The sequence below is a fragment of the Pholis gunnellus genome (assembly GCF_910591455.1).
Source record: "Pholis gunnellus genome assembly, chromosome: 13".
In the NCBI taxonomy this organism is placed as follows: domain Eukaryota; kingdom Metazoa; phylum Chordata; class Actinopteri; order Perciformes; family Pholidae; genus Pholis; species Pholis gunnellus.
Window position 1 is genome coordinate 1,524,142 of NC_136540.1, and position 25,447 is coordinate 1,549,588.

At 44.2% G+C, this 25,447-nt stretch overlaps 1 protein-coding gene across 2 annotated transcripts in view; it reads left to right on the top strand.

Moving 5' to 3' along the window:
* Positions 1-25,447, top strand: part of rapgef6 (Rap guanine nucleotide exchange factor (GEF) 6) — a gene marked incomplete at its 5' end in the record, with an annotated part of 125,430 nt that overhangs the window by 23,546 nt on the left and 76,437 nt on the right. Inside the window, 5 exons of one of the 2 annotated variants that reach the window (XM_079171691.1) lie at positions 2,602-2,672; positions 3,744-3,800; positions 7,229-7,312; positions 17,994-18,063; positions 24,364-24,507. In XM_079171691.1, coding sequence (XP_079027817.1) covers positions 2,602-2,672; positions 3,744-3,800; positions 7,229-7,312; positions 17,994-18,063; positions 24,364-24,507 — 426 coding nt within the window. Of the gene's footprint in view, positions 1-2,601; positions 2,673-3,743; positions 3,801-7,228; positions 7,313-17,993; positions 18,064-24,000; positions 24,508-25,447 lie in introns of those variants that run through there. The other variant, XM_079171690.1, reaches the window with a different exon arrangement.

The following is a 25,447-nucleotide window of genomic DNA, read 5'->3' on the forward strand; positions in this document are numbered from 1 at the left end:
GAATGGAAGCACCCTCAATCAGCTAAGTCCTGTGTAATAGTGATACTCATTACCTGGAGAGGAGATATACGAGAATATACGTTTCTGAAACGTTACGTTTCTACGTTAAAAACCTCTGATGCTAACATTAGCACAGCACGTTAGCACAGGGCAGTACTCAAGTCCCAGGTCAGCGAGTCACTGAGGAGGCGAGGCTACATGCTAATGACATGAAGGACAGGACTTTGATTGTGTGTGTGTGTGTGTGTGTGTGTGTGTGTGTGTGTGTGTGTGTGTGTGTGTGTGTGTGTGTGTGTGTGTGTGTGTGTGTGTGTGTGTGTGTGTGTGTGTGTGTGTGTGTGTGAGAGAGATGTCAATAGAGAGTCGATGGATTGTGGACGAGACCTAAATGCACTTTGTCTCTATAGATACGTGGATTTGCACTATACTGCTGTAAACATACAGGGATCATGTCCGGGAATCTGACGAGAGAGAGAGAGAGAGAGAGAGAGAGAGAGAGAGAGAGAGAGAGAGAGAGAGAGAGAGAGAGAGAGAGAGAGAGAGAGAGAGAGAGAGAGAGAGAGAGAGAGAGAGAGAGAGAGAGAGGAGAGAGAGAGAGAGAGAGAGAGAGAGAGCAAGAGAGAGAGAGAGAGAGAGAGAGAGAGAGAGAGGTATCACATTACCTCTCTCTCTCTTGGAGACCAGCGACACAGCAGAGCTCTCCTCCTGGGACGTCCTGCTGTCTGTCTGGTCTATTGATGAGCTGCTCACACTAATCAATATGTTAAATGGGGACAGCTGGCTTCATGGTCTCCCTTTTAGGTTATCATGAATAGAAGTAAATTAAACATTAGCAGGAGTGTGTGAATCTGTTCTTTCTGTCTTATTTATTCATTTTTAAAAGTATTAAATGAGATTAATCAGGCTCTATTTTTCCACGTTAGTACCATCGTAGCGAGCTAAACGGCATTTTAAAATGTGACGATATTCACGATGATCCCGACTCATTGTGATTGTCAAACTTCGCACCGTCCCATCCCGTGACAAAAGCCAAGATGGCGACGGCCAAAATGCTGAACTCAGCAGTCCACAAACCACGTGTGTGACGTTTATCATCAGGGATCAGTTGGCCTCCAACACGGAGACTTCCCCAAGTTCAGAATAAATGTGTTTTTGAATCAGGCTGATTAGTAAACACCCCCCATGCTATAGTCGCCTCAGGCCTGTGTGTCCTGACATACACACACTTACTGTACACACACACATGCACGCTCAGCACCATGACAGGGGTGCTTACTGCAGCAGTTTGTTGTGCTCACTAACCCAGTTAACTGTGAGTTGAAGTCGATAGCAGGCTTGACTCGTGTGTGTGCTCACTGCCTCAGGATCAGTGAGCGGAGGTCAGTGCTCTGTGTAGAGCGGCCGGTCGGCTCCAGATCTCCTAACTCTGATCTGGACGGTTTAGACGGAGCGTCCGGTCTCCAGCGTGCTTCCCACTCACAGGGAACTGAATCAGTTCATTTTGATGAAAGGTATCAGATATATAGACTCAAAGCTGCATGAGAAGAATGAACCCCCAGTGTGTTGTAATCACACTGAAACCATGGTGAACAGAATGTGTTTCTTCATGCATCACTTCATTACAGGTCCAATGAAGCGTTTCCATCTAAAGAACTGAGACACTAAACCTGGTTTAGACCAGAGGATCAGAGGCTAAACGTAGCTCCAGGTCCTTATCGCCGCTGACGAGGTTTTCACGTCTAATCGATTAGTTGATCAACAGATCTTTAAAACGGAGTTTCTCCACAAAAGCACCGCTTTAAATCTTGTGTTTGTCAGAGAACGTTCTTGGAAATAAAATAACGAGATGGATATCAAATTTCCAAAGTGTGCCCTCAAGGTATAAAAACTGGATAGAGATGATGATGATTGATATCATATTCATATTTTAGCTTGTCAGCTATATTAGAAATATTCTGAATCATAATAATGATGTTTCCTCTGACGATGTTTGGGATACTTTCTGGAAGGTTATGTGCAGGCTTCATTCATTCACGATGAAGAACTCTGTATCGACACTAAGACCAGGGCGGGACATTTGCTGTTTGTTCGTGTCAGAAACAAAGTTAATGGATCAAAAATCAAATCATGAATGAAACAAAGTAGCCAGGAATCTTTTCTAAAAGTGTGCACAACAAACGTGAACTTTTCAAGCCGTCGCATTCACCCAGAAAGCAGAAGGAGCAGCCGGCTCTGTGAATAAACTGTAGATGTACGTCTAGCTCGTCCACCTCTCTCGTTCCTCTCTTGGTTCTCCTGCTCGTCTCTCGTCACTCCTTCCTCTCTCCCTTCCTGTGTGAGACGGAGCCATCAACACATCGGAGGTTCTCTCTGCTTTATTGATTAGGACGTGTTGCTGTCGTACAGCTGTAACAACATGCTTCCTACATGTTTCATTCTATGTTTATTTGTTCATCTTTCACCAAAACTGCAGCCGTTACAATATCTCTCACGCACTCTCAACAATCATCCAATCTCATAAAAGCTTCCACTCTTTTCAAACACGCTCAGCAACAAATGTGTGTTTTTAAATATGTGTTTGTTTGGTTTCTGTCTCTGCAGGACCTGCACACCATCTACTGCCACCTGTACCACATGGACGTCCTGTCTCACCTCAGGGAACACCAGCTCAGGTGAGTCTTTCAAAAACTCTTTTCACACTTTGGATTTCCCGCTATCGGATGTTCTGTCAATCACAGTATCAGCTCACCGACGTGAATGTAGATTATTAGCCTTCAGGCCTGCTTTCTGCTTGCGTTGTTACAGGCGGCACACCTTACGCCAACAGGTTTAAGTGCTTAGAATTCCTCTTTGCCCCAGGTTGGTTTTCCTCCCCCGGGCCTTTATCATTCAAAGGACTCTCGGGTGTCTTTTAGACATTCACTCGTTCATACCGAGCGTGTTTGAGATGTCCTGGAATGTGTTCTCTGTTGGTTTGGTTCAGTCGAGCCATGTGAACAGGAGTGTTCACGTTAGAATGCAGGTCAAACAAATGATGGTGTTACATTATTACATGAGGCCCCGCAAGATATTTAACGTTACTGTGAGGAACTTTTAACTGTCTCAGTTTAATACTAATGCCTCTATATGACCTACATAGGTTTGCTTTTCTTTATAGTAATTCTTAATGTTATCGGTGCCAACGAGTCAGATTCTGTGCATCAGATGAAACTATGCAGGTTCACCAGAAACTCCTTCAGCTCAGACTCCAGCGGGGCCTCCAGCAGAGACCAGGTCCCCGGTGAACTGGTCTTAAAGCTGCATTCTCTCTAGTGTCCACCAGGGGGCGACTCCTTTGGTTGTATAGAAGTCTATGAGAAAATGACTCTACTTCTCTCTTGATTTATTACCTCAGTAAACATTGTAAACATGAGTTTATGGTCTCAATCTCTAGTTTCAAGTCTTCTTCAACACAGCATGATGTTCATTTAGTAAATGATGGTCCATTTAGAGTCAGATAGATCATGTGATTTGTGTTTACAAACCCTGGTACCCTGGTGTTCAGTCGACCAAAGAAGCAGCAAAATTGTGCTGTTACGGACATAAACGGAGCCGCGGGTCACTTTAACCCTCTGGGCTGACGGACAGTAATGATGGGGTCTAAAACGGGAGAGCTTGGTGCCTTTCTGTGTGCGGATGGATTTGTGCCGTTGGAGCTGTAGAGAGACGTATTAGTGAACCTCTTTTGTCTCTTTCTGTCTCAGGTCGATGTGCACCTCGGCCAGGTATGAGCGACATGAGGCCAACCACATCCTGTTCTAGTAAGTACCCGCTCTCACGCTCTCTCTCTCTCTCTCTCTTATTATTCAACTCATCTGCTGAGGAGAGCTCGCTCTGTTCAAAGAGGAGTTGTTTTTTGTGTATTTTTAATTACTAGTGTTGCACAATCACAGTAACACTCAGAGAAGAACACCAGCGTGTCAGTGTTTGTCCTCTGAGCAGCTGCACGAGAGCAAATGATGCCTTTTGCTCAGGGGCACATCAGCACAGTTGACTTACAATAACTGCATTCAAGCTCTCTGGGAGCAAGATCATTCATTAGAAATAGCCTTTTTCACATTATAGTTCTTTACTCTTATACCTCCTAAAACAGTCTTAAACTCTTTGTTATTTCAAAAACAACACTGCCTCTTATAACTGACCGGGTTCATTCATTACTACTAAAGAGCTAATAAATAGTTCATCTGTGCCCGTGTTTATGCTAATGACCAACAGAGTGGATCATTAATGTGCTTTAAAAGACATATCAGGTCCTTCTTTTAGCAGGAAATTTTAATGAGATGTGTTTGTAATAACTAGATTACATTAGGATCTCACAGAAAGAGAAAATAGGACTAAAACAGTGGATTGAAGCTGCTGAATCATCCACAATGTGCTGCTTCTTGAATACACTTTAAAACTGCCCAGTAAGACCTCAAGCTCTCTGCTGAAGGTGTTTAAAAAAACAACAACATCCAGACTCAGGACGCCGTCGTCCGGGTGAGAACATTGATCTGTTGATCCGGAGGTAATGTCTGTCAGGCTGTGTGAACAAATGGATCCTGAGATGGATGAAAAGAAGTCACGTGACCATCATTTACAGCGAGGATCCAGAGGGAAACGAGTCGGGAGGAAGAGAAGAACGAGAGTAGACGACCAGATGAGGAGGGAGGAAGAGATGAACAAGAGTGGAGGAGATGAGGAGGGAGGAAGTGGCTGCAAGGGAGACGTGTAAGGAGGCATATTAAAAGAGGAGGAGGAGAGGAAACAAGAGGTGAATATGCTGAAGAGAGAGAGAGAGAGAGAGACAGGGAGGAAAGGAAAAGCAAAGTTTAGAGAGGAAGGAGAGATGAGGAAAGGAAGCAAGGGGAGATGGAGGGAGGACGGAGACAGATGGGAGGACGAGGGAGGAGAGGCTCCACATGCTCTTGATGTATTATAAAGCTCGCTGAGACGCTCGATGGTTTAATTTAAAATCAAACAAACACATTCACACAGAAAACCTTCTTCTCCGATACACACACACACACACACACACACACACACACACTATGCAAAGCAATGCACACAATCACTGTCTAACCAATGAATCCATAATAATAGTTAATCATGTGTAAACCCCGACAATAAACTCATCTTTTTATTCCTTCTTTCAGATATGATTGTGCTGCACCTTTCTGCTTTTATCACAACATGCAACGATAAAGAACAGACAAAACATTTTTGTGTGATTTGTCAATTAGTTTCCAATTAGTTACTTAAAAATAAATGTCAGCAAATAGTGAAATATGCCAATTTACCAGAACCAAGCTGATGCTGAAAAGTTAATCTTAATAATCTATTCCTACGTATTTATTTCCGACCTGTCACGCTGTGTCACCGTGTAGATAAATAGGATGTGTTGTCCATCCAATATGCAAAGTGATTTATTCATTGTGCAGTGAAAGTGAATAACCGTAATAACCCGTAAACTTCACTGCATCTACAAATGCTAACAAGAGCCGCAGACTCTTCTGTTTATTCGACGATCTTCTCCTCGAGGTGTTGCTCTTATCTCCAAACGCTGCTCGTCTGTGTTCTGATTATTAATAACCAGAGGCTCTGACTGACTTCTTCATGTTATGATATTGCTCCTTGGCTTCGCTGCCGGCTTGTGAACGAGTGAATCAGTCTGACGGTTTGTGGTTAATGGATGACCTGTGACTGTGAAACGGGCTGTCAGGAGGTCCTGTGAGTGACGGGACTCTTTCAGCGCTGCAGTGGTTCTTCCAGTCCTTCTTAGCGTGACTGCGGCCCTTAAAAGGATTCTCTCCACCTGGCCGGGATAACGCATACTGTATTATATCACGGCTCTATAGTGCTCGGCGTGCTGTAGATTGCATTTGTGCTAATGCAAAATGCACCGCTTGGGATTCAAAGCTCGGATGTGCACTTTATGTTTTCTTTACATGACTCGTGCATTTTTTAAAGCCTGGGAGGAAATGACACAGAAGAACCCTGGCTGTTCTCTCTGCTTCAGTCATACATGTATGGAAGGTTTAAAGTGACCGTGAGGAACTTCTAACTGGTCTGAAAGCAGTCTCAATGTAATATTGATGAGTCTAGAAGACCTCCATCAGCAAAGAGACCATCAGAGAGAAGATGCTCTGTTTCTATAGAGTTATTCTTAAAGCTCGTCATCTGTTTCACCGGGTCTGATTCTGGTGAAACCAGATGAACTAATGCAGGTTCACCAGAACCTCCTTCAGCTCCAGCAGAGACCGGTCCACCGTGGACAGACCCAGATCCTCCAGCAGAGACCGGTTCACCGTGGACAGACCCAGCTCCTCCAGCAGAGACCGGTCCACCGTGGACAGACCCAGATCCTCCAGCAGAGACCGGTCCACCGTGAACAGACCCAGATCCTCCAGCAGAGACCGGTCCACCGTGGACAGACCCAGATCCTCCAGCAGAGACCGGTCCACCGTGGACAGACCCAGATCCTCCAGCAGAGACCGGTCCACCGTGGACAGACCCAGATCCTCCAGCAGAGACCGGTCCACCGTGGACAGACCCAGATCCTCCAGCAGAGACCTGGTCCACCGTGGACAGACCCAGATCCTCCAGCAGAGACCGGTCCACCGTGGACAGACCCAGATCCTCCAGCAGAGACCTGGTCCACCGTGGACAGACCCTGATCCGGCTTCACCTGCAGCCTCGGACCTGCAGTCTGAGCTCCGGAGGGAGGAGGAGAGCTCAGCTCCCGGCAGCAGCAGCAGCTCCTCCTCCTCCTCCTCCTCCTCCTCCTCCTCCTCCTCCTCCTCCTCCTCCTCCTCCTCCTCCTCCTCCTCCTCTATAGGAGCTGACACCGACACCACGCTGCTGGAGACCCAGGACGTATTGCTGCCAAAAATATGCAAAATGACAGATTTAAACTAAAGACGCTTAGCTGGCATCTATTAAAGTAAAATCCACTTGCTGATAGAAAATGATACGACATCTTAAAGACTCACGTTACTCTAAGAGACCGTGGAGTTAAATACAACAAACAAATCAAGAAGCACAAAAAAACGTCCCCCTTAACACACACACACACGTTGACTAATTCTCAGTCCTGGTGTGTAACAAAAGAACAAACGTGTGAATATCTAAAGTTCTCAGCGTCTGCTCGCCAACACGTGAGCCTGTGAGCGGTTGTTTCAGACCACAATGTTCTTTCTCTTCATTCCAGCCCCGACAGCATCGCGACCTGTTGGTACATCCTGCTCTCTGGGTCCGTCTTCGTCAAGGAGCACATGTACCTGGCCAGGTGCTGGTATGTAACAACCACACACACACACACACACACACACACACACACACACACACACACACACACACACACACACACACACACACACACACACACACACACACACACACACACACACACACACACACACACACACATCAAAGGAGGGGGGATTTGTCTGACATTGCACATGAAGCCACTCTGTCTTGTCATATTGTCAAGTGGAGTGTGCGCTTGTGTGTGTGTGTGTGTGTGTGTGTGTGTGTGTGTGTGTGTGTGTGTGTGTGTGTGTGTGTGTGTGTGTGTGTGTTTTCGTCCGTGACATGAAAGCAGAGACGAGGTACAAAAAGACACATAAGACAAAGGTATGTGTGTGTACGTCACCTTTATGTGACTTAGTGACATGTTCAGCTACATATTTCTTGTGATAAAAGAACAAGGTTGTTTTGGATGTGACCTGTAACCTGATTGGCAGAGACATACAACCGTAAAGTGTTAACTTTTTTATTAAAGGGAATAACTGATCGAGGTAACGGTGTTGGACTTCATCTCTTCATCTCTTTAGAAGGTTTACAGGACAGTCAAACCGACCGCCTCGTCTGGTCTAAAAAGCCGAGCCGAGCAGTTTTACGACAGTCAGTAAATCCTACGTTTATGAAGTTCTCGCGTCGTATTCAGAGATTATGTCAATGGAGTTCTAATAGGAAGCTGGCTAGCTTAGCTTAGCATAAAGACTGGAAACGATAAATACGGCCGTGGTCTGTCCGGAGGTGATGAAATCAAGTGATGGAAAGGTTGAAATGTGTTGCAGGTGCATGAAGGTCGTGAACTCGTATCATTAGAAAACATGACCCGTCGTAAAGCCAAAGAGATGTGTATATGAGTACCTTAAAGAGAGATGGTGCACCTGTCTCAACACTCAGCTTCCCTCTGTTGTTAATAAATATAAACGTAAAAAGATTTCACAGCTTGAATTTGTCGTACGAGTTTGTACGTATAATAAAATTCAAATCTTATTCCTTCACTTAATCTGCACATTATTTTCTTGATTCGTCTATAAAATGTTTCTTAGAGCCACGGTGACATTCTAAGTTTACTGTCACACGAGACAAAGAACATTTAGTATTCACCTGTTTACATTGTAGTTGTTTTTCCTCGTTATTTATTTGTGTTCTCTGCATATGTTGGTATTTATTGTAGCGTTATCTACATAATTAACACTTCACATCGTCCTTTATCTTCTATTTCTTTATGCTTAGAAATAAGAGCAACTCATCCTGAACCGCATCAAATCCTTTCAACTGAGAAGGTCATTCTTTACGATCAACTTCTGATAAAAGCGTCGGCTAAACGGGCCAAAATGAACTAAAGTAGATCAAACTTTAATGCAACAGTTGATGCAGTTGGTTGTCGTGAAGACGGACGTTTTTAAGGAGCCGCAGTTAATCCAACAACAACAACGACGACGACACAAAGCACCAAATGTAGCAGAAAGAATAGTTAGTGAAGTATAAATAACCTCAGGGCAGCTAGCTGTGTGTGTGTGTGTGTGTGTGTGTGTGTGTGTGTGTGTGTGTGTGTGTTATCAACTGACCCACACTGGAATGAACAGAGTGCAAAGGCCTGGAGGGTGTGTGTATGTGTGTTGCAGTACACAGGGGGGTGTAGAGGAGGTCACAGAGGGAGCTAATAGGGGGGTGTTTGTGGTGTGTGTGTGTGTGTGTGTGTGTGTAGTTGTGTTTGTGGGGAATGCGGAACCCCTGGTAGAACAGTGGCTGGCCATGTGTTCCTGAGCAGCCTGGAGCCCAAAAGCACATCCAGGCAGGAAATGAGCAGGCCACACACACACACACACACACACACACACACACACACACACACCTCTCCCTGTAGCCGACGGACAGACATACAGAACAGAGTAGAGCGGGAGGGAACACACACACACACACACACACACACACTCCTCCGTGAGTCAAAGACGAACCAGGAGGATTGACAGACTTCTGCTTCCTGAGGAAACTTTTCTCTTTCACACTCTGGAGTATAAACACACAGTCGGATCTGAAACCTGGAATATTCTGCTTCTCCTACTCGTGGATAATATGCTGGATATCACTTCACTTGCAAAGAATCCAAAGAAGCAGACGCCTGAACTTCCCGTTCGTGGTCAGTGATCTTCTTCAAGCTTTTTGTTTCTCTTTTAGTTCAGAGGCGCTCGCTGTATTCTAACAGGGATTTCTGATTCAGTTGAGGATTTTTCAAAACTCCCTCTCCCTCTCTCCCTCTCCCTCTCTCTCTCTCTCCCTCTCTCCCTCTTTTCTCTACGCATTCCTAAACCCAGCGTGCTCCATTTCCTGCCTGCCGTCGTTTGTAACCGACCGCTCAGCCAGGAATCCCCCACGGCGGCGCTTTGCTCACACAGACCTGTCTGAACACACCGTGTGTCGTCCTTCTTCATCAACACGCATTATGACTTCTCTGTCACTTAGTAAAGAGATCAAACACGTCTGTGAGCTCGGCTCTGGGTTCACGTGTTTAAGTTGAGTTATTAATGATTCAAGGTGAAGTGAAGAGTGACTGAGGAAAGAGGAAACACTGAGGATCCAAACGCTGATCTGAACATGCTGTCAAATCAATACTTTGATCTCTTTATGCTCATAGTTCTGAACAGGACCTCCGTTATTTGTGAAAAATCAAGTGTAAACATCAGTTTGTTATCAATTGATTTCATATCTTCTGCTGCTCCTCTCCTCTACGAACTATGGAAGTTAATTAAATTAGTTTTACTAATTATTTAATTTACTATTTCTAAATCTTTGAGTTGTGATAAAATAAGGGAATGAAGTTCTGCAGGATGATGTTTTTCTTTGTTTGCTCAGAAGTTAGCGTCGCTCTGATTCTCCTTAATATTTTTGGTTTTGGATTATTACAGAAAATAAGTTTTGTGGCAAACAAACAAGATAATCTTCACAAAGGAACTCCACCTTTGTTGATCTTTGAATGCAATCCCCTGAACTACTAATCTCAGCCACGGTTAAACTCACCAGAGGGCGATCTGTTGACATGTTTCATATCGTAGAACAAAACATTAAAACCTCTTATTTCAGACATCTAACAAAAAGAACAAGTTGATCTTTGAGACGAGGGAACCAGAAGGGACGGACCGCTCTGTGATGAAAGCTGATCTCTGTGAGATTCGACTGGATGTGGTTTCATTAAAGCGCTGTTGAACCTCAGCCCTCTGCTGGAAGAAGCGTCGCTCACACATCACTGTGTTCACCGCAAAAGTAGTTTGAAACTCTGCTTCCTTGAAGCTCCGCGAGTGAAACGTTCACATCGCTTCTCACTTTTCATCTGCAACATTCCAGATAATCTCCGGTGGTGTGACACGAGAGGACTGTAGCTGCAGGCTAGCAGCAGCTGTCGGGGGGGCTGTGATTTAAACGAGGCTCTTAACTCACACTGTTGTTTTGCAAATGAGTCGTAATGTTTCTGAATGAACCACTCCTACGTCACTCCTTTGAGTCTGGCAGGTCGTGTGTGTGTGTGTGTGTGTGTGTGTGTGTGTGTGTGTGTGTGTGTGTGTGTGTCTGTGGTCTGTGGGTTTTTCCTCTCTTTACTGTTGGTCATCGTTACGATGGAAACATGGCTGCCAAACGGACCCAGATCTCCGTTTTGGGTTTGATTTTTGACCAAAACTCAAGCTTTGTTTAGACTCAAAGTATATTCTCAGAGGTTGCTTTCCTCTCAAAGCTTTTCATATTGAATGTATAGCTCTTAAGTCGTGTTTCCAGTCACATATTTTTATGTCCAATAGTTCTATGGAAAAGCAAACGTACTCGATTGTACAAAAGAAAACGTTTTTTCTCTCTTGAGGTGGTTTTTTGGGTTCATGCGCTGCATGGATTATGGAAACGCCTTTACTGAATAAATTGTGACGTCGCTTTCACCGTTTAAAATGTATAAAAACTCTATTTTCATCGTGTTTTATTGTTTTTTTTATTTATTTGACACCAACCCTTTATTAGTATTTTGCACTCACGGTCACATCTCTGGTTTTTGACACCAGTGCAGGGACCTGTGTGTGTGCGTGTGTGTGTGTATGTGTATATATGTGTGTGTGTGTGCGTGTGTGTGTATGTGTGTGTGTGTGTGTGTGGGTGTGTGGCCTTTACTTTCTGTGCCGGCTGTCATGCTTTATTGCCCCGGGGCACTGCAGCTGTCTCTGGGCCGGAGCTGAACCTGTTCTCCCGTCTGCCAACAACTTGTTTCTGCAGGAGAAGAGGGGAGAGGAATCATCACCTGCTGAAACCCAACACAGGCTTCAGTGCTGTGGGAAGAGCTCCCCGTGCCAAAGAAAGATAATAATAATAATAATAATAATAATAACAACAGCAGCTCATCCAGATAAATGTCGCTGTGAGGGTTTTATTATTTTACTGGTTTTATAATAAGTAACTAAGTCACATTTCTCAGAAAATCGGATTATTCTGCTCTGAAGTTCTTAATTGAATGAGAAAGCACTCGGTACTTTTCACGTGTAAAGCATTTCATTTACACAGAAGTCACACGGACCATTTATTGATTGAATTAACAGAAAACGTGCCGTATCGTGATCGTCATCGAGATATGGAATTACCTTTATATCCACATGGAGTTCTATCGGGGCAACGGACTCAATCACTCACAATGTGTTGACTCACGTTTGTTGATTCTTCTGCTGTAGTGGTGCAACACAGCAGGTCAGAGGAAGGAGAAGCTGCGCTGAGGTGTGTTTTATTTATCTTTGCCCACACACACACACACACACATAAAGTACGTCCAATACAGAAGGCATACAATTCGTCAAACTCTAGCTCTCCTCCTGCTGCTTTCTCAATAGCAAGCTGTACGTCTCCTCTGTTTGTCTCACACAATCTGCCTCACCACACACACACACACACACACACACACACACACACACACACACACACACACACACACACACACACACACACACACACACACACACACACACACACACAGACAGAGTGAAGAGACGGGCTTCTTGGCAGGCTCTGTGCAGCGCTGACAGGGACCATGCTTCCCGCCTCAGTGGAGTGTGGAGAGATCTGTCAGAGTGGCGCTGACCTCCAGGCTAAGGGCTCTGAGAGAACTCTTGAGCCCCAGCCGACTGCATTCCTCCCTGGGAAGTCCTGAAACCACGCCTGGGTGTTCATCTTCTAGTGGGAGCATCTGAATAGAATTTATTCATCTGGGCTTTCTGATGCAGGATCCTTGTGCTTATTTTTTTTATCAAATCAGTTCAGGATATTTAAAGAAGTGTGATGCTTATTTCTTCTAAGATGAACAAAGAACACACAGTTCCTGGGGGGTGAAACAGTTTGTGGTATTTTAACTGGTTCTCCATGTGTTTGAAAGCATCTCCCTCACTGAAGTGTCATTGACAGATGACAGTAAACGTCTCGCAGCTCTAGGAATGCTTTCTGCGTCAAACATATCTGCTATATACACATGTTGAAAGCAACACTATTTTGTTGAAACCAGGCGTCAAAGTGAAGCCAACGCTTCATGTCCTAAAGCTGCATTCTCTCTAGTGTCCACCAGGGGGCGACTCCTCTGGTTGTATAGAAGTCTATGAGAAAATGACTCTACTTCTCTCTTGATTTATTACCTCAGTAAACATTGTAAACATAAGTTTATGGTCTCAATCTCTAGTTTCAAGTCTTCTTCAATACAGCATGATGTTCATTTAGTAAATGATGGTCCATTTAGAGTCAAACAGACCATAAAGCAGGGGATGCTTTAGGGGCGGGGCTACACGGTGATTGACAGGTCTCTACCAGAGACGTATACGGTGTCTCTTCGTCCCTCCTCTGCAGTCCAAATATGGTCACTTCCATTCACTGGTTGCAAAAAAACAAGATGGCGACGGCCAAAATGCCATTTTCGAGGCTTCAAAACGTCAATGTGTGACTTCACGACACCTGCGTCCACTTTGCCCATTTGCCTCGTTTCGGTTCCTTCTTAACTAATGTGCTTCTTTCTCGGTCAATGCTATAAACATTATTGAAATGGGAAAACTCAATACAGAGGGATAATGGCTTTTACTGTCCCTGGATTCACCTGCAGAGCACTTTATGAAAACAAAAACAAGTTTCTAATATTGGTGAATAATTTAGTTTCCCGTAGAAACCCTGATATCATCCTTTTAGGTGTAATTGTGTTGCCAGAGACGGCGGCAGGAAGGCTGTATCAGCAGCGACGGATGCTCCCAGGTGAACCTGTCTCACCTCATTTCTGGGAATCTGGAGTCTGAACATGTGGATGCTGCACGGTGTCTCTGAGTGCAGCGAAGTGTCAAATAAATCCACTCACGTCTAATATGTCTCGAGTTCAGCGCCAATGAGAAAAGGTTTCAAGCAACAATATAGTTTTAGTTATGCAGCTTTCTCTGAATCCAGCGTCGGTGGATGTCTCTTAAAATAAATCAGCGTGATGCAGCTTTGATTTCACGACGGCTTCCTTTGACTGTTTCCATGAAAATGTGTCCGTCTGAACAATAGCTGCTCGTCCAATCAAAAGGAAAGAGGACTTTCATCATTGTTTCCATCATTGGAACACATTAGGAAGACAGGCTTTCATCTGAGCGTTAAATCAAGAGGCTGACATTGTCTGTGCCGGTGATTAAGGATGTGATGGGATGAAAGTTTGCTTCTTCTTTTTTCGGGGGGGCCGTAGAGATGAGTCAATCTGCAGCCTGCAAGTCACCCCTCCTTCTTTCTTAAAGGTGCATGACCCTCTGAGGGTTTCTTATTGTTGGCATTCAACCTGCTGGTACTCTAGTTATGTGCAGTGGCGGTAATTCATCAAATCATTATCCGTATATTAATGTGTTATTATATTACAATAGGCAAGCACCCTACTGGACAATACACACACTTTCCAACATGTACTAGTGACAGAAAACACAACGTTATATTGGGGATTCTGCGCAGAAAGATATATAAAGTATGCAATTGAGCGAGCTAGCTAGCTAACAAGCCATCTGCTAAAAGAGTCAGAATTGGAAGACTCCATGTTTCAACCACACGTTGTTGTCAAAGTGTCGGGAAGCACGTTGCTGTCACAAGTTTGTCCGGCCCATTTTCTCGAACCAGTGTAGCATGAAAGCATGCTGGACTTAACGAGCTACCTAGCCAGCTGCTAAACATGTAAGAATTTAACAATTTAATGTTTCAACCGCACACATTTCGTAGCATAGGGAAAGCTTGTTGCTGTCTCCAGATGAGTAACAACTTCATACGGTTCATTTTCTGTAACCAGTGGAGCAGGAAAGCATGCTGGACTTAGCGAGCTAGCTAGCTAACTAGCTAACTAGCTAAATATGGGGCGACTGTGGCTAAGTGGAGAGCAGCCTTCTATCAGAGGATCGGCGGTTCGACTCCCGGCTCCGCTAGTCGCATTTCGATGTGTCCTTGAGCAAAACACTTAACCCCAAAATTGCTCCCGTAGCTGTGCCTACGGTGTATGAATGTGATAGAGTTGTAAGTCGCTTTGGATAAAAGCGACTGCTAAATGACTGTAATGTAATGTAACCGCAGCTGGACCTTCAAGTTGCACGTTTCTCTCTTCTACGGTCAGACCCCTCTTGAGGAAGAAAGGAATGGAGATGACGGGAAAATAAAAGTGCACAGGAAGGAAAAGATAAATAAATGGAAGTGAATGGAGTGGGAGAGATGGAGGTGGAAAGGGGTCAACAGTAGGAGACAACAAGAAGAGCTCAAAGGGGAGGAAATATTTAGGAATGGTGTGTGTAAAGAACACGCATTGGTTTGGACTATAGTGGAAGTAAAGGGTAAAAGGAAGGGACATTACTGAGGAGGGCAGAAGGCTGTAAACCAGAAGGGAAGGAGTGTGAGAGGAGATGTGAGAGTGAAAGCTGGCCCTCTACCAGCTCAGCACGCTTCCATAATTAAAACCAGCCGCTCCTCCAGTTCCTTAAACAACGCTGAGTCGCCACTTTGAGCGACGGCAAGGGGAGCGAGACGTGTTCACAGGCCGGAGTGTCTCTCACACACTTCAGACGGCACTCGGGGAAACACAAGAGAGAGACACGCATAATTAGGATGCATAAAACCGACACTCGCAGTGGGGGGAGATTTTTTTTTTCAAAGATGTGGAAAGTAATGTCTCGAAATTTTAAAACACAACGGAGTGTTTTACTGGAGACCGAGGAGAGTTTGGGCTTCAATGCTTCTGTTGCTTCACATTTTGAACCGTGCACATACGTTATGCTGAACGATGTTAGTCAATTAAGAGATTTGACGATCGGAAGAAAATTATTAGGCAATTCTTTGTGTTACGGCTTCTAAAATGTAACAATTTAAAGCTTTTTTTTCCTGTTGGTCAGACAAAACAAGAAATCGGAACATGTCATTAATAGTTAATTCAAAAATCAACTGATAATGAAAATACTTATTAGTTGCAATTTAACCCACTGTAGGTTTGATTTCTGTGTGTTGACTTATGAGGTGAAAAACACTTTTCTCAGTTTTAAATGCATCGTTAGATTAGTTCAGAATTCTACCCAAAATGCTTTGCTTCTGCAAGCGTCGGACTGGGGCTGTAAGGAGAAAGGCTGACCGAGAAAACAAAGTGTTTTTGCTATCACACAATTCTGAGAGTTAAGGTTCTTTACACACTATTGGTTGTGACGAATAACCGACGCGAAAATACAAAATACTCTCCTGCAAATATTGTGTGTGTAGGGCTTTTATTGTGAAAGGTGAGAACGGAAGCAGTGGATCTGGCCTCCGCTGCCGTCGTCGAATTTGAAAGGAGAACTGAAGTTTGCTCACTTCAATCGGCAACTCAACTAGATTGGTTGATACTTTTATTTGCGTTGTGAAAATCAATATCTTTCCCTCAAAAAACGAGACTTTCCTGCAGGCTCCTTTTCTCTAATGTTTCTCTAATAATAACAATCTGAGCTCGTCGGTGGCAGGAACGAGCCCTTCTAGTGGATGTAACGTCACATCATCAGGACACATTTGCGCCTGCAGCCCTGATGCTGCAACGCTGTCGCTCAATACTGGATCAATTAGAAAAAAGTTGCTGTCCTCGTTTGTCACAAAAAACATGGGAAATAGAGTCTTTAACTACGACGTCATGCAGAATGCGCGTTCAGCAGACTGACCCTCGTGGTCTCACCACGCCATCAGCTGCTCTCCTCCTGCTTATCAGAGGACTCAGCAGCCGACTGCAGAGAAGCTCTTGAGGCAGACACAGACTCATGTTGTGCAAAACAAGACGACTTTAAGACTATAAGACTTCATAACCTGTGCAGTGGGTCTTAACTCGTATATAAACGTATTCTCTCCCAACACGTCTCTGTAAAGATGATGGTTTTTCAGGCGATCAAAGTTGGTTCGAGGGCTGATGGTGTTTTTAGTCTCTGCGGACTCTGCACAGTTATATTGAGGTGTCAACAATGAAGGCTTATTGATCCACACTCTCTTTTCTTTAAGTGGTTAGGCCTTCACTGCAAACTGTTGCTTTATTGTGCTTCTCTAATACAGTCGTGTCATTGACGAGGACATCCCTCTCTCTCCCTCTCTCTCTCTCTCTTGTAGCTGATAGACCTGGTGTCTCTCACAGGTGGCAACCTCCGGTTCAGCCGAGTGAAGCCGACGCTTCATGTCTTAAAGCTGTATTCTCTCTAGTGTCCACCAGGGGGCGACTCCTCTGGTTGTATAGAAGTCTATGAGAAAATGACTCTACTTCTCTCTTGATTTATTACCTCAGTAAACATTGTAAACATGAGTTTATGGTCTCAATCTCTAGTTTCATGTCTTCTTTAATACAGCATGATATTCATTTAGAGTCGAACAGACCATAAAGCAGGGTATGCTTTAGGGCGGGGCTACACAGTGATTGACAGGTCTCTACCAGAGCCTTATGCGGCATCTCTACGTCACTTCTCAGCCATCCAAATATGGTCTCGTTCGTTCATTGGTTGCAAAAAAGCCAAGATGGCGACGGCCAAATCGCCAAACTCAAGGCTTTAAAACATCAGTCCACACACCGATGTGTGACGTCAGGACGACTACGTCCACTTCTTAAAGTCTATGGTCTCTCAATAAACGATAAGATAAAAGCTTATTAAGCTGCTTTTAAAGTTGTCATAAAATACTAGAGATAACCCTTTTCTCAAAGTATCTCTTCAGGGCAACTTGAAGAATATCTTCCCTCCAATAGTTCTCCTTCATAATGTGAGAAAAAGTAGGTATTTAACGGGTTATTTGCTCGTTAAATGTTTATGTGACCTATTGCTGTTGATTAACACCAGTTGGCTGGATCTGTAGTTTTCTGTTGTCTCATCATCACTTTTGCACACCTTCCCCCGACTCGCATGCATTCAGCTAAATGTTTAATGATAGGCGTATGGATAGAAATTTCATGTAAAACACACACTAAACCAAGCAGATGCTGCTTATCGTCTGTGCGTGAACCCTCGGCGTCATCTTACCTTCAATCCTCAGACATCTGGATTTTCATTTGGACAATTACTGTCATTCTTCCTGCCGTGGGTCCGTGGGTGGGCGGATGTGATTGACTGCGTCTGTCGGTGTGAGAGAATTGTCTAATCTGTGCCTTCTGGTTGGAACATTTATTTCATGTGTTTCTCTCTCTCTCTCCACAGTTTTGGCAAGCAGCTGGAGGGCAGACGAGGCTGTGAATGCATCACTTTGGAGCCGTCAGAAATGATTGTGGTGAGTAGAGACTCTTTGTCTCTCACCTTAGCCCCTCCCAGTGTTACACTCCCACATCTCCCATCTGTCCTTTGATATCAGTCCTGTTTTTCCCGTCTTTATTTGATGTCTGTATCACATTTTTTCCTTCTCTTCTTCATGCTTTTTCTCCCCTTTTCTTTCATCTCTCTCTCTCTCTTTTCCTCCCTATCTCCCCCATCTGTGCCCTCCCCCCTCTCTCTATATGAGCGGTAGCTCTCTGTCTACCTCACTGGCCGGATGTGTTGCCAAAGCTTCACCATTAAAAACAATTAAATTATGAAGCAAAAGCCCGGCAATCTAGATGCTCTAATGAAATTAAATGTATATTATACATAAGATGAGATCTCTTGAGAAGGGAGGTTGAGTTATGGATGAATTTATGTTTCATGTCATCAAATAAAGTGGAAAAAAAGTCTTAAAACACCAACACCAGCTGCTACAGAGAGTGTTGCATCATGGGTTGTTTTTAGCCTTGATGCTCAGAAGTTTCTCTCAGAAAACGGCCTTTTAGTTTATGCAACAAGATCAGTAACTCTCCTCCGTTCCTTTGATCTCGTGGCGAACACGTTCCTCTTTACCGAGCACACGGACCACCGGTCACTGGTAAAGCTTTTAGTACATCTATCATGCTATATATATAATAATAACTTTATTTATATGGCATCTAAAAATAGAGTTTATAAAGTACTTTGACAGAAAAAGCAAAACCAAGAAACAATGCAAGACAACAACAGAAAGATCAAAGGGAGGTTTAACAAAAGGTCAGATTCTAACACTGATAGAACGTTACAGAAGATGACAAAATAAAAGCAATTGCTACAATAAGAACAAAGAATAAATACAATAATTACTAATAAATATAGCAATAAATAATAATACATATTATTATAAATATATAGATATCATTAAGAAGTGATTTAAAATAGATTACATTGTCTTTCTGTCGGCCTCCACAAGGTCGCAGTGCTTACAAAGTCTCCTAAATGTCTTCCTGTCGTCCCTCTCCTGTGTCTCGGTGTCTGAGGGACTAGAGGGACTAGACTTTACCTTGACTTGTCCATTATTTTGTACCTTTCACACCTGTCACATCTTACAGGAAGTCCTCCGCAACGTTTCTGCACATACTTTAAAAAGTCCCCGTCTCCTGGTGTCTGTGCTGTGACTGTGGAGAGTTACATGAGTGTCGTTGCTGCAGGGGAACAATGATGAAACCGTGTCATCCTCAGACAGACCGTCACTCTGCTTTAAACTGAGGCAATAATGTGAAAGATGTTCATTTGAATTAATACCGCTTATTTATCGCTTCTTGTTGTAACACTAATTACTCAACCGCAGTGTTTGTATTTAGTGCTGCAGGCAGCTCTTCTTTACAAAGACTCATTTTTCCACTGCAGCTGAAAAGAAGAAATATAAAGTGTATCTTGCAGAGACTTCTTTGCACCACTGATTGTATTATATAACTGTGGAATTCAGTTTTAGTTGTGTTGATAATGTTGGCATATGACTTCTTAAACAGTTAAAAAAACACACAAACGTTTGGGGAAAAGCACATTTTGTCATTTTTACACTTTTCTACAGATTGAACACGTTCATATTAATTAGTGTGCTTTAGAGAGAGGCTGTCCAGACGTCCACATACTACAAACAAGGAGCTGCAGCCACTAAACTCAGGTTTAGTCCTTTTGGCTTCTTGCATAACGACCACATCTAGAGGGCCGTTAGAGTTAAATGAATTAGATAACAGAGCAAAGCAACCGTGTTACCGAGAACCTGGAGATGTCGGAAGAGAGATGTGCCGAAGTAGAGCGGGACATCCGTAAATATTCGAATAAATGTCGGTGCGTGATGCTGTGTGAATGCTGAGGTTGCAGCAGCCTTGGGGCTTGTGGTTGATCAGTCAGCGGGCTGCAAACTCCACCCCGACAGTTCCCAGAGACATCGGAACATAATTGGAATAAAGGTTCCTGCAATGAAATAGTGAGGTGCCCTTTCATCACGGCATTTAATCCCAAACCAGCCCTGCGGGTCCATTCAGAGGCTACTGCAACAGTAAAGAGGGAGCGGTGGGAGCGCTGAAGGTCTTCCGGGTATGATTGTGCGATACTGTGTGAATGTATTTGGGTATTACAGGAAAGAAGAGCCAATGATTCTGTTGTTGATTCCTGGGGAATAGAGGGGTCATTTGAATCAGTAGATCTGAATGGATCTGGCCTTTTGGTTCGCTGGGTGAAAGAGTAGAGGGAGATGTTGGAGGGATAGAAAGTGGATCAGCTGATCAGAGCCTGAGGGACAACATGAGGTGTGTTTCTGTGTCTACCCACATGGGCATGTGTCTGTTTTCAAGCATTTTGCATTTTTGTCTGAGAACCAGGAAATGAGATTAGGCTGAGGCCGCTATTGTTGTTGTTGTTAATATCCGAGCATGTCCTCGTCTTGTCCACCTTTTTAAATGCTCTGTGGCGCAGCAGAGCGGGCTGGGTCTGTGGATCTGAAGCATCAAGTCACTGCATGTAAATAACAGTAGAATACAGTAAAGCAGGCTTTAAAGTTAGAATCACAAACAGGCCTATTGACACGCAGGCGTTCACGTACCAGGAAATTACCTTTTTGTCGTGGTGAATAATAATATTCAAAGTAAGAGAAAATGCGGACTAATTTTACAGTAAAAAAATGTATTTTGGCGAGCTATATTTCTATATATATACACATATAGACCATCGATAAATACATTTTTCATGCAAGAATTACAAAAAATGCTTTTTTTCAGCTTCTCAAATGTGGATATTTCCTGCTTTTCTCTGTTTTATGTCATATCAAAGTTAATATCTTTGGATATTTGAACAGACTAACCCGCCCGTGTATGATGCAGGCTTGTGTGTGTGTGTGTGTGTGTGTGTGTGTGTGTGTGTGTGTGTGTGTGTGTGTGTGTGTAGTTTCAACAACTTGTTTGGAACAAATAGGAGGAAAAAAACTGTGTAGTCAGCTTGAATTTGAAATAGCTGAACAGACAAATAAAACAGCGGCGCATCTTTGTCCCAAACCCACCAGAACACACGCAGTACTGTTTAAAAGAGACAAATGATTTCTGTGTTTATCATCAATGATGCCTTCAGACATAAAAATGGAGGAATCCTCGAAGAACCACTTTAACACTGAGGAGTAAAAAAATGTCAACAAGCGCTGTCAGGAGCTTCCACGTAAACCCGTAAACACACAGGAGTGTTCAGTCACACTGCATCGCAGCCAATCAGCTGATTAGGGCCACGGGAACAGTAGAGGGAGAGTAATTTGCAGGCCGTCGTCGTGACTGTGGTCACGGGACGGACGGGGTGGGACACTCACACAGCGACAGGGCGGGGTTTGTCTCTTAGAGTCTTGAGTGATGCATCGTGGGAATGAAAAGGAGGAGAAGTGGTGGGAAGAGGGGATTGAGAAATGAATGAATAAAGCAAAGATACACAGAGAGGAATGTAAACTGTCACACACACACACACACACACACACACACACACACACGGACGGAGGAAACAGGAAATACGGTCACGTTATATTCCATGACAGTCAGTTAGAAACACAAAGGCAAGACGTCTCAATGGCTGACATTGTTGGTCGCTGGAGAGATGGGGGTTGTGTTCAGTCACGAGCATAGACTCATTTTTTCTCATTGGTTTGTGGACTGATGTTTTGAAGCTTAGAGTTCGGCAATTTAACCGTCGCCATGTTGGTTTTCTTTTGCAACCAATGAACGAAAGTGACCATATTTGCAATGAGGAGGAGTGACGTAGAGACGCCGTATACGTCTCTGGTAACGACCTGTCAATCCCAGTAGCCCCGCCCTAAAGCATCCCCTGTTTTATGGTCTGTGTGACTCTAAATGGACCATCATTTACTAAATGAACATCATGCTGTGTTGAAGAAGACTTGAAACTAGAGATTGAGACCATAAACTCATGTTTACAATGTTTACTGAGGTAATAAATCAAGAGAGAAGTAGAGTCATTTTCTCATAGACTTCTATACAACCAGAGGAGTCGCCCCCTGGTGGACATTAGAGAGAATGCAGCTTTAATACACTTCTGCTTCGGCTTCACTCGGCAGAACCGGTAGGTTGTTCATGTCATCACAGCGGAGACATGAAAGTCTTTATACCTTTCTAGATTTTCGTGTGAGGCACATCGACACCAACACTGGTCTCTTTGTTGTGACCGTTATTTGATGTTTTATAGCTGAACTATCCCTCATGCCGCTGATTTAGAGTCCATTACAGCTAAACTACCCATGATGCAGTTGTTCAGTGTATTAGCATTCAGTGTGTTGTTGCTCTGTCTATTTCAAACCCGCAGCAGCTATTGAGTCCCAATTCCAGCGGTGACAGAAAATCTTTTGGGTCCATCTTCTGTCTCTTTCTAATCGATGCGTGAGATTGTCTTCCATCAAACCGCTCTGTGATGTTTTCCTTTGAGAGACGTAGTCCTCGTCTCTTCTCTGTGTCACGGGTGTTATTGTACGTGTTACATGTGTGGATATACGGGAAGGCAAACCGCACACATTGTTCAGTCCTCTCTTTGCTGCTCTTCAGCTCAGAATCTTTTATTCTGATCTCAACTCCAGGGCACTGGATTCAAGTTTTCGTGGGCGATCATGAGTCTGTTTGTAAGGCCGCACATGACTGACCCGTGGTCGTGGAGAGAGAAGGGGGGGGGGGGGGGGGGGCAATAGCAACTCAGTGTCTGTTGCGTTTATACACTTTGACGAAATCGTACTCTTTCATACAAAGCACATTTCCGCGCTCTATGTTCAAAGGGGCAAGTAGAGGATGAAGAGTAAGTGCAGAAGGAGCAAGAGAGCCTCACAACTAACCGGGGGAAGGGGAGTGATGAAGATGAAGATGGCAAGAAGAAACATAGAGCACACTTGTTAAAAGGTGCCGAATCATCCAATCAACAATTTCAACATCGGGCATCTTCGGCAAAAGGAGTGAGCTTACCCGACCTCTGAAGCCCGCTCCGCACCTCTGCTTGAGGCTAGCCGCCGCTACGTAACACGCCTAACAAACCTCCGAACCAAACTGTCAGCGGTTGAGCTGCATTATGGGTAATATAGGCGTCTGTTCCATCGGGATTCTGACGCTATAAAAGTGCAATAATAAGACTCCTTTAACAGACACTTTGTAAGAAAACAACACTGAAAAATAGAACAGAACAGGGAGGCTACATGTCTAAATAACTATTAATCACAAAACATTCAGCTCTAAGAGAGAAAAAAGACAAATCAAAGAAACTTGCAGAATCAATTCAAAGTGTGTCTTCTCAAAGATATATATTTTTAAATATTATAATTACTGACATCAGGCTATTGACTCTTAACATCATGCAGTGGTGAAAGAAAACAAATTCCTCCTGCGACAACAGTCGGGCACAAAAAGCCTTTCGGGAATGAATTGAATGGCCGGAATCTGTGTGCCGTGCTGTTTTTCTTCTTCTACTTCTTCTTCTTCTTCTGCCTGGCGAGGATATTTGTGTATTTACGGTTTCCTGGAGGAAACTGTGGGCTCAGTGTGTGCTCGGTGCACGTGTCTCAGACAGAGAGACGGAGAGCATGTGAGTAAGTCTGTCAGTATGCAACGTGTTGAGCAGCTGAACTCCAACTCTCCGGCTCTCAGCAGAGGACGACCTTTGTTCATTTCTTTGTTCATTTAATTTGGTTCTTTCTTTTGTTGTGGATGCTCGCCCTAAAGGATGTAATGTTTCGGAATCCCTCAGGATTTTGAACCTTTTATTTTTTTTTTTCTTCTTCAAACTTTGGACGCTTCTATTCATCTTTTGTCCAGAAGTGTTCCCCAGCTGTTGTTTGTTTCTGCCCTCCCGTGGTATTTCCTGCTTTTATGTGCCGTTGTGATACCGTCCTCGCGTCCGGATGAGTGCGCTCCGCTGGCACCGGCTCTCTGCGCTCTGGAAGAACTGGATGTTCAACCAGGAGCCGGCAGAAGAGCAGGGCCAGACCTCAGAAGCTCCGGAGCTCCGGAGAGAGGAAGGAAACTCAGACTCTCAGAACTTAACGGAACTTAACACCCAAAAGTTGGATTACAAGAACCAGAAGTCAGAAATCAGGAACCAGAACTTGGAATTTACAAACTCGGTTGCTAAGATCCAAAAGTGTGACTATCCGGTCTCAGACTGTGAGGATCAATCCTCCGGGTGCCCCCGCGCACCTGAAGGTTGTGGGTTTGAATCCCGTAGAAGCTTCCATTCTGAGGAGGGTGTCGACTGTGTGTTGCAGGTGGATAACGGCAGCGAGGGGGACGACGGTTTCCTGCAGAGGGACGGTTCCCAACGGAGGTCCAGACGGCGCTTCAGGAGAGTCAACCCCCGGGGAGAGCGGGAACTCATCACAGACGGCCAAGAACCCGCCGGCTACAACACGGTAAGAGAGCCTTCATCACCAGTAGCACAACGATCACCTTTAGATTAGAACCTCCACAGCGTGAACTTATCCAAAGTGACTCTTTAGATTTAGAGATCTCCAAAAGTCTGCTGTTCTGAAACCCTCTGAGGGAAATGGTGCTTTCAGTCTCGGCAGATGACACACGTTGGAAAGTCCTCGGCTTCTACTTATCGTGATTCTCTTGCTGTAATACTCGCTGCTCTATCAGTACGGTAATGATGTACATATGCAAAGATCAACGCTTTGTGTTTGATTGGAAATATGAAGAAGAAGCTTTTTGACAGCTTTTGGTTGATGTCCAGTGAACGATTCTTTGAGTGCTCACAGAAAACATAAAACGCCAAAAAGCATTTTTGATTAAATAAAAGGGAAAAGTTGTTGGGAGAAACAAACAAGGTCACTTAAGGCCAGTCTGTGTAAGAAAATCATTGAAAGTGTGTGTGTGTGTGTGTGTGTGTGTGTGTGTGTGTGTGTGTGTGTGTGTGTGTGTGTGTGTGTGTGTGTGTGTGTGTGTGTGTGTGTGTGTGTGTGTGTGTGTGTGTTGAGTTTCCCTCCATCTGATAGGATCACTGGGGCCAGCCTTGTGTCAGTTACAGTTTTGACTAATCACTGGAAGCCACACTTTGTCACACACAGAAGACACACACACACACACACACACACACACACACACACACACACACACACACAGGCACATAAACTTCAGCTCACACACACACACACACACACACACACACACACACACACACTCTTCCCAGCTCACTCAAAGCTCCCTTGGGTGTCACAAAGGGGCTTAATGGAGAGCTTAACGTGACCCTGCGTGGCTCTGCAGTCTCTTGGTGAATGTTACACTTTTTAAAATTATATTTCTTGCCTTCAGCATCGCTGAATCCCAACACATTATTATTTTTGTGACTGC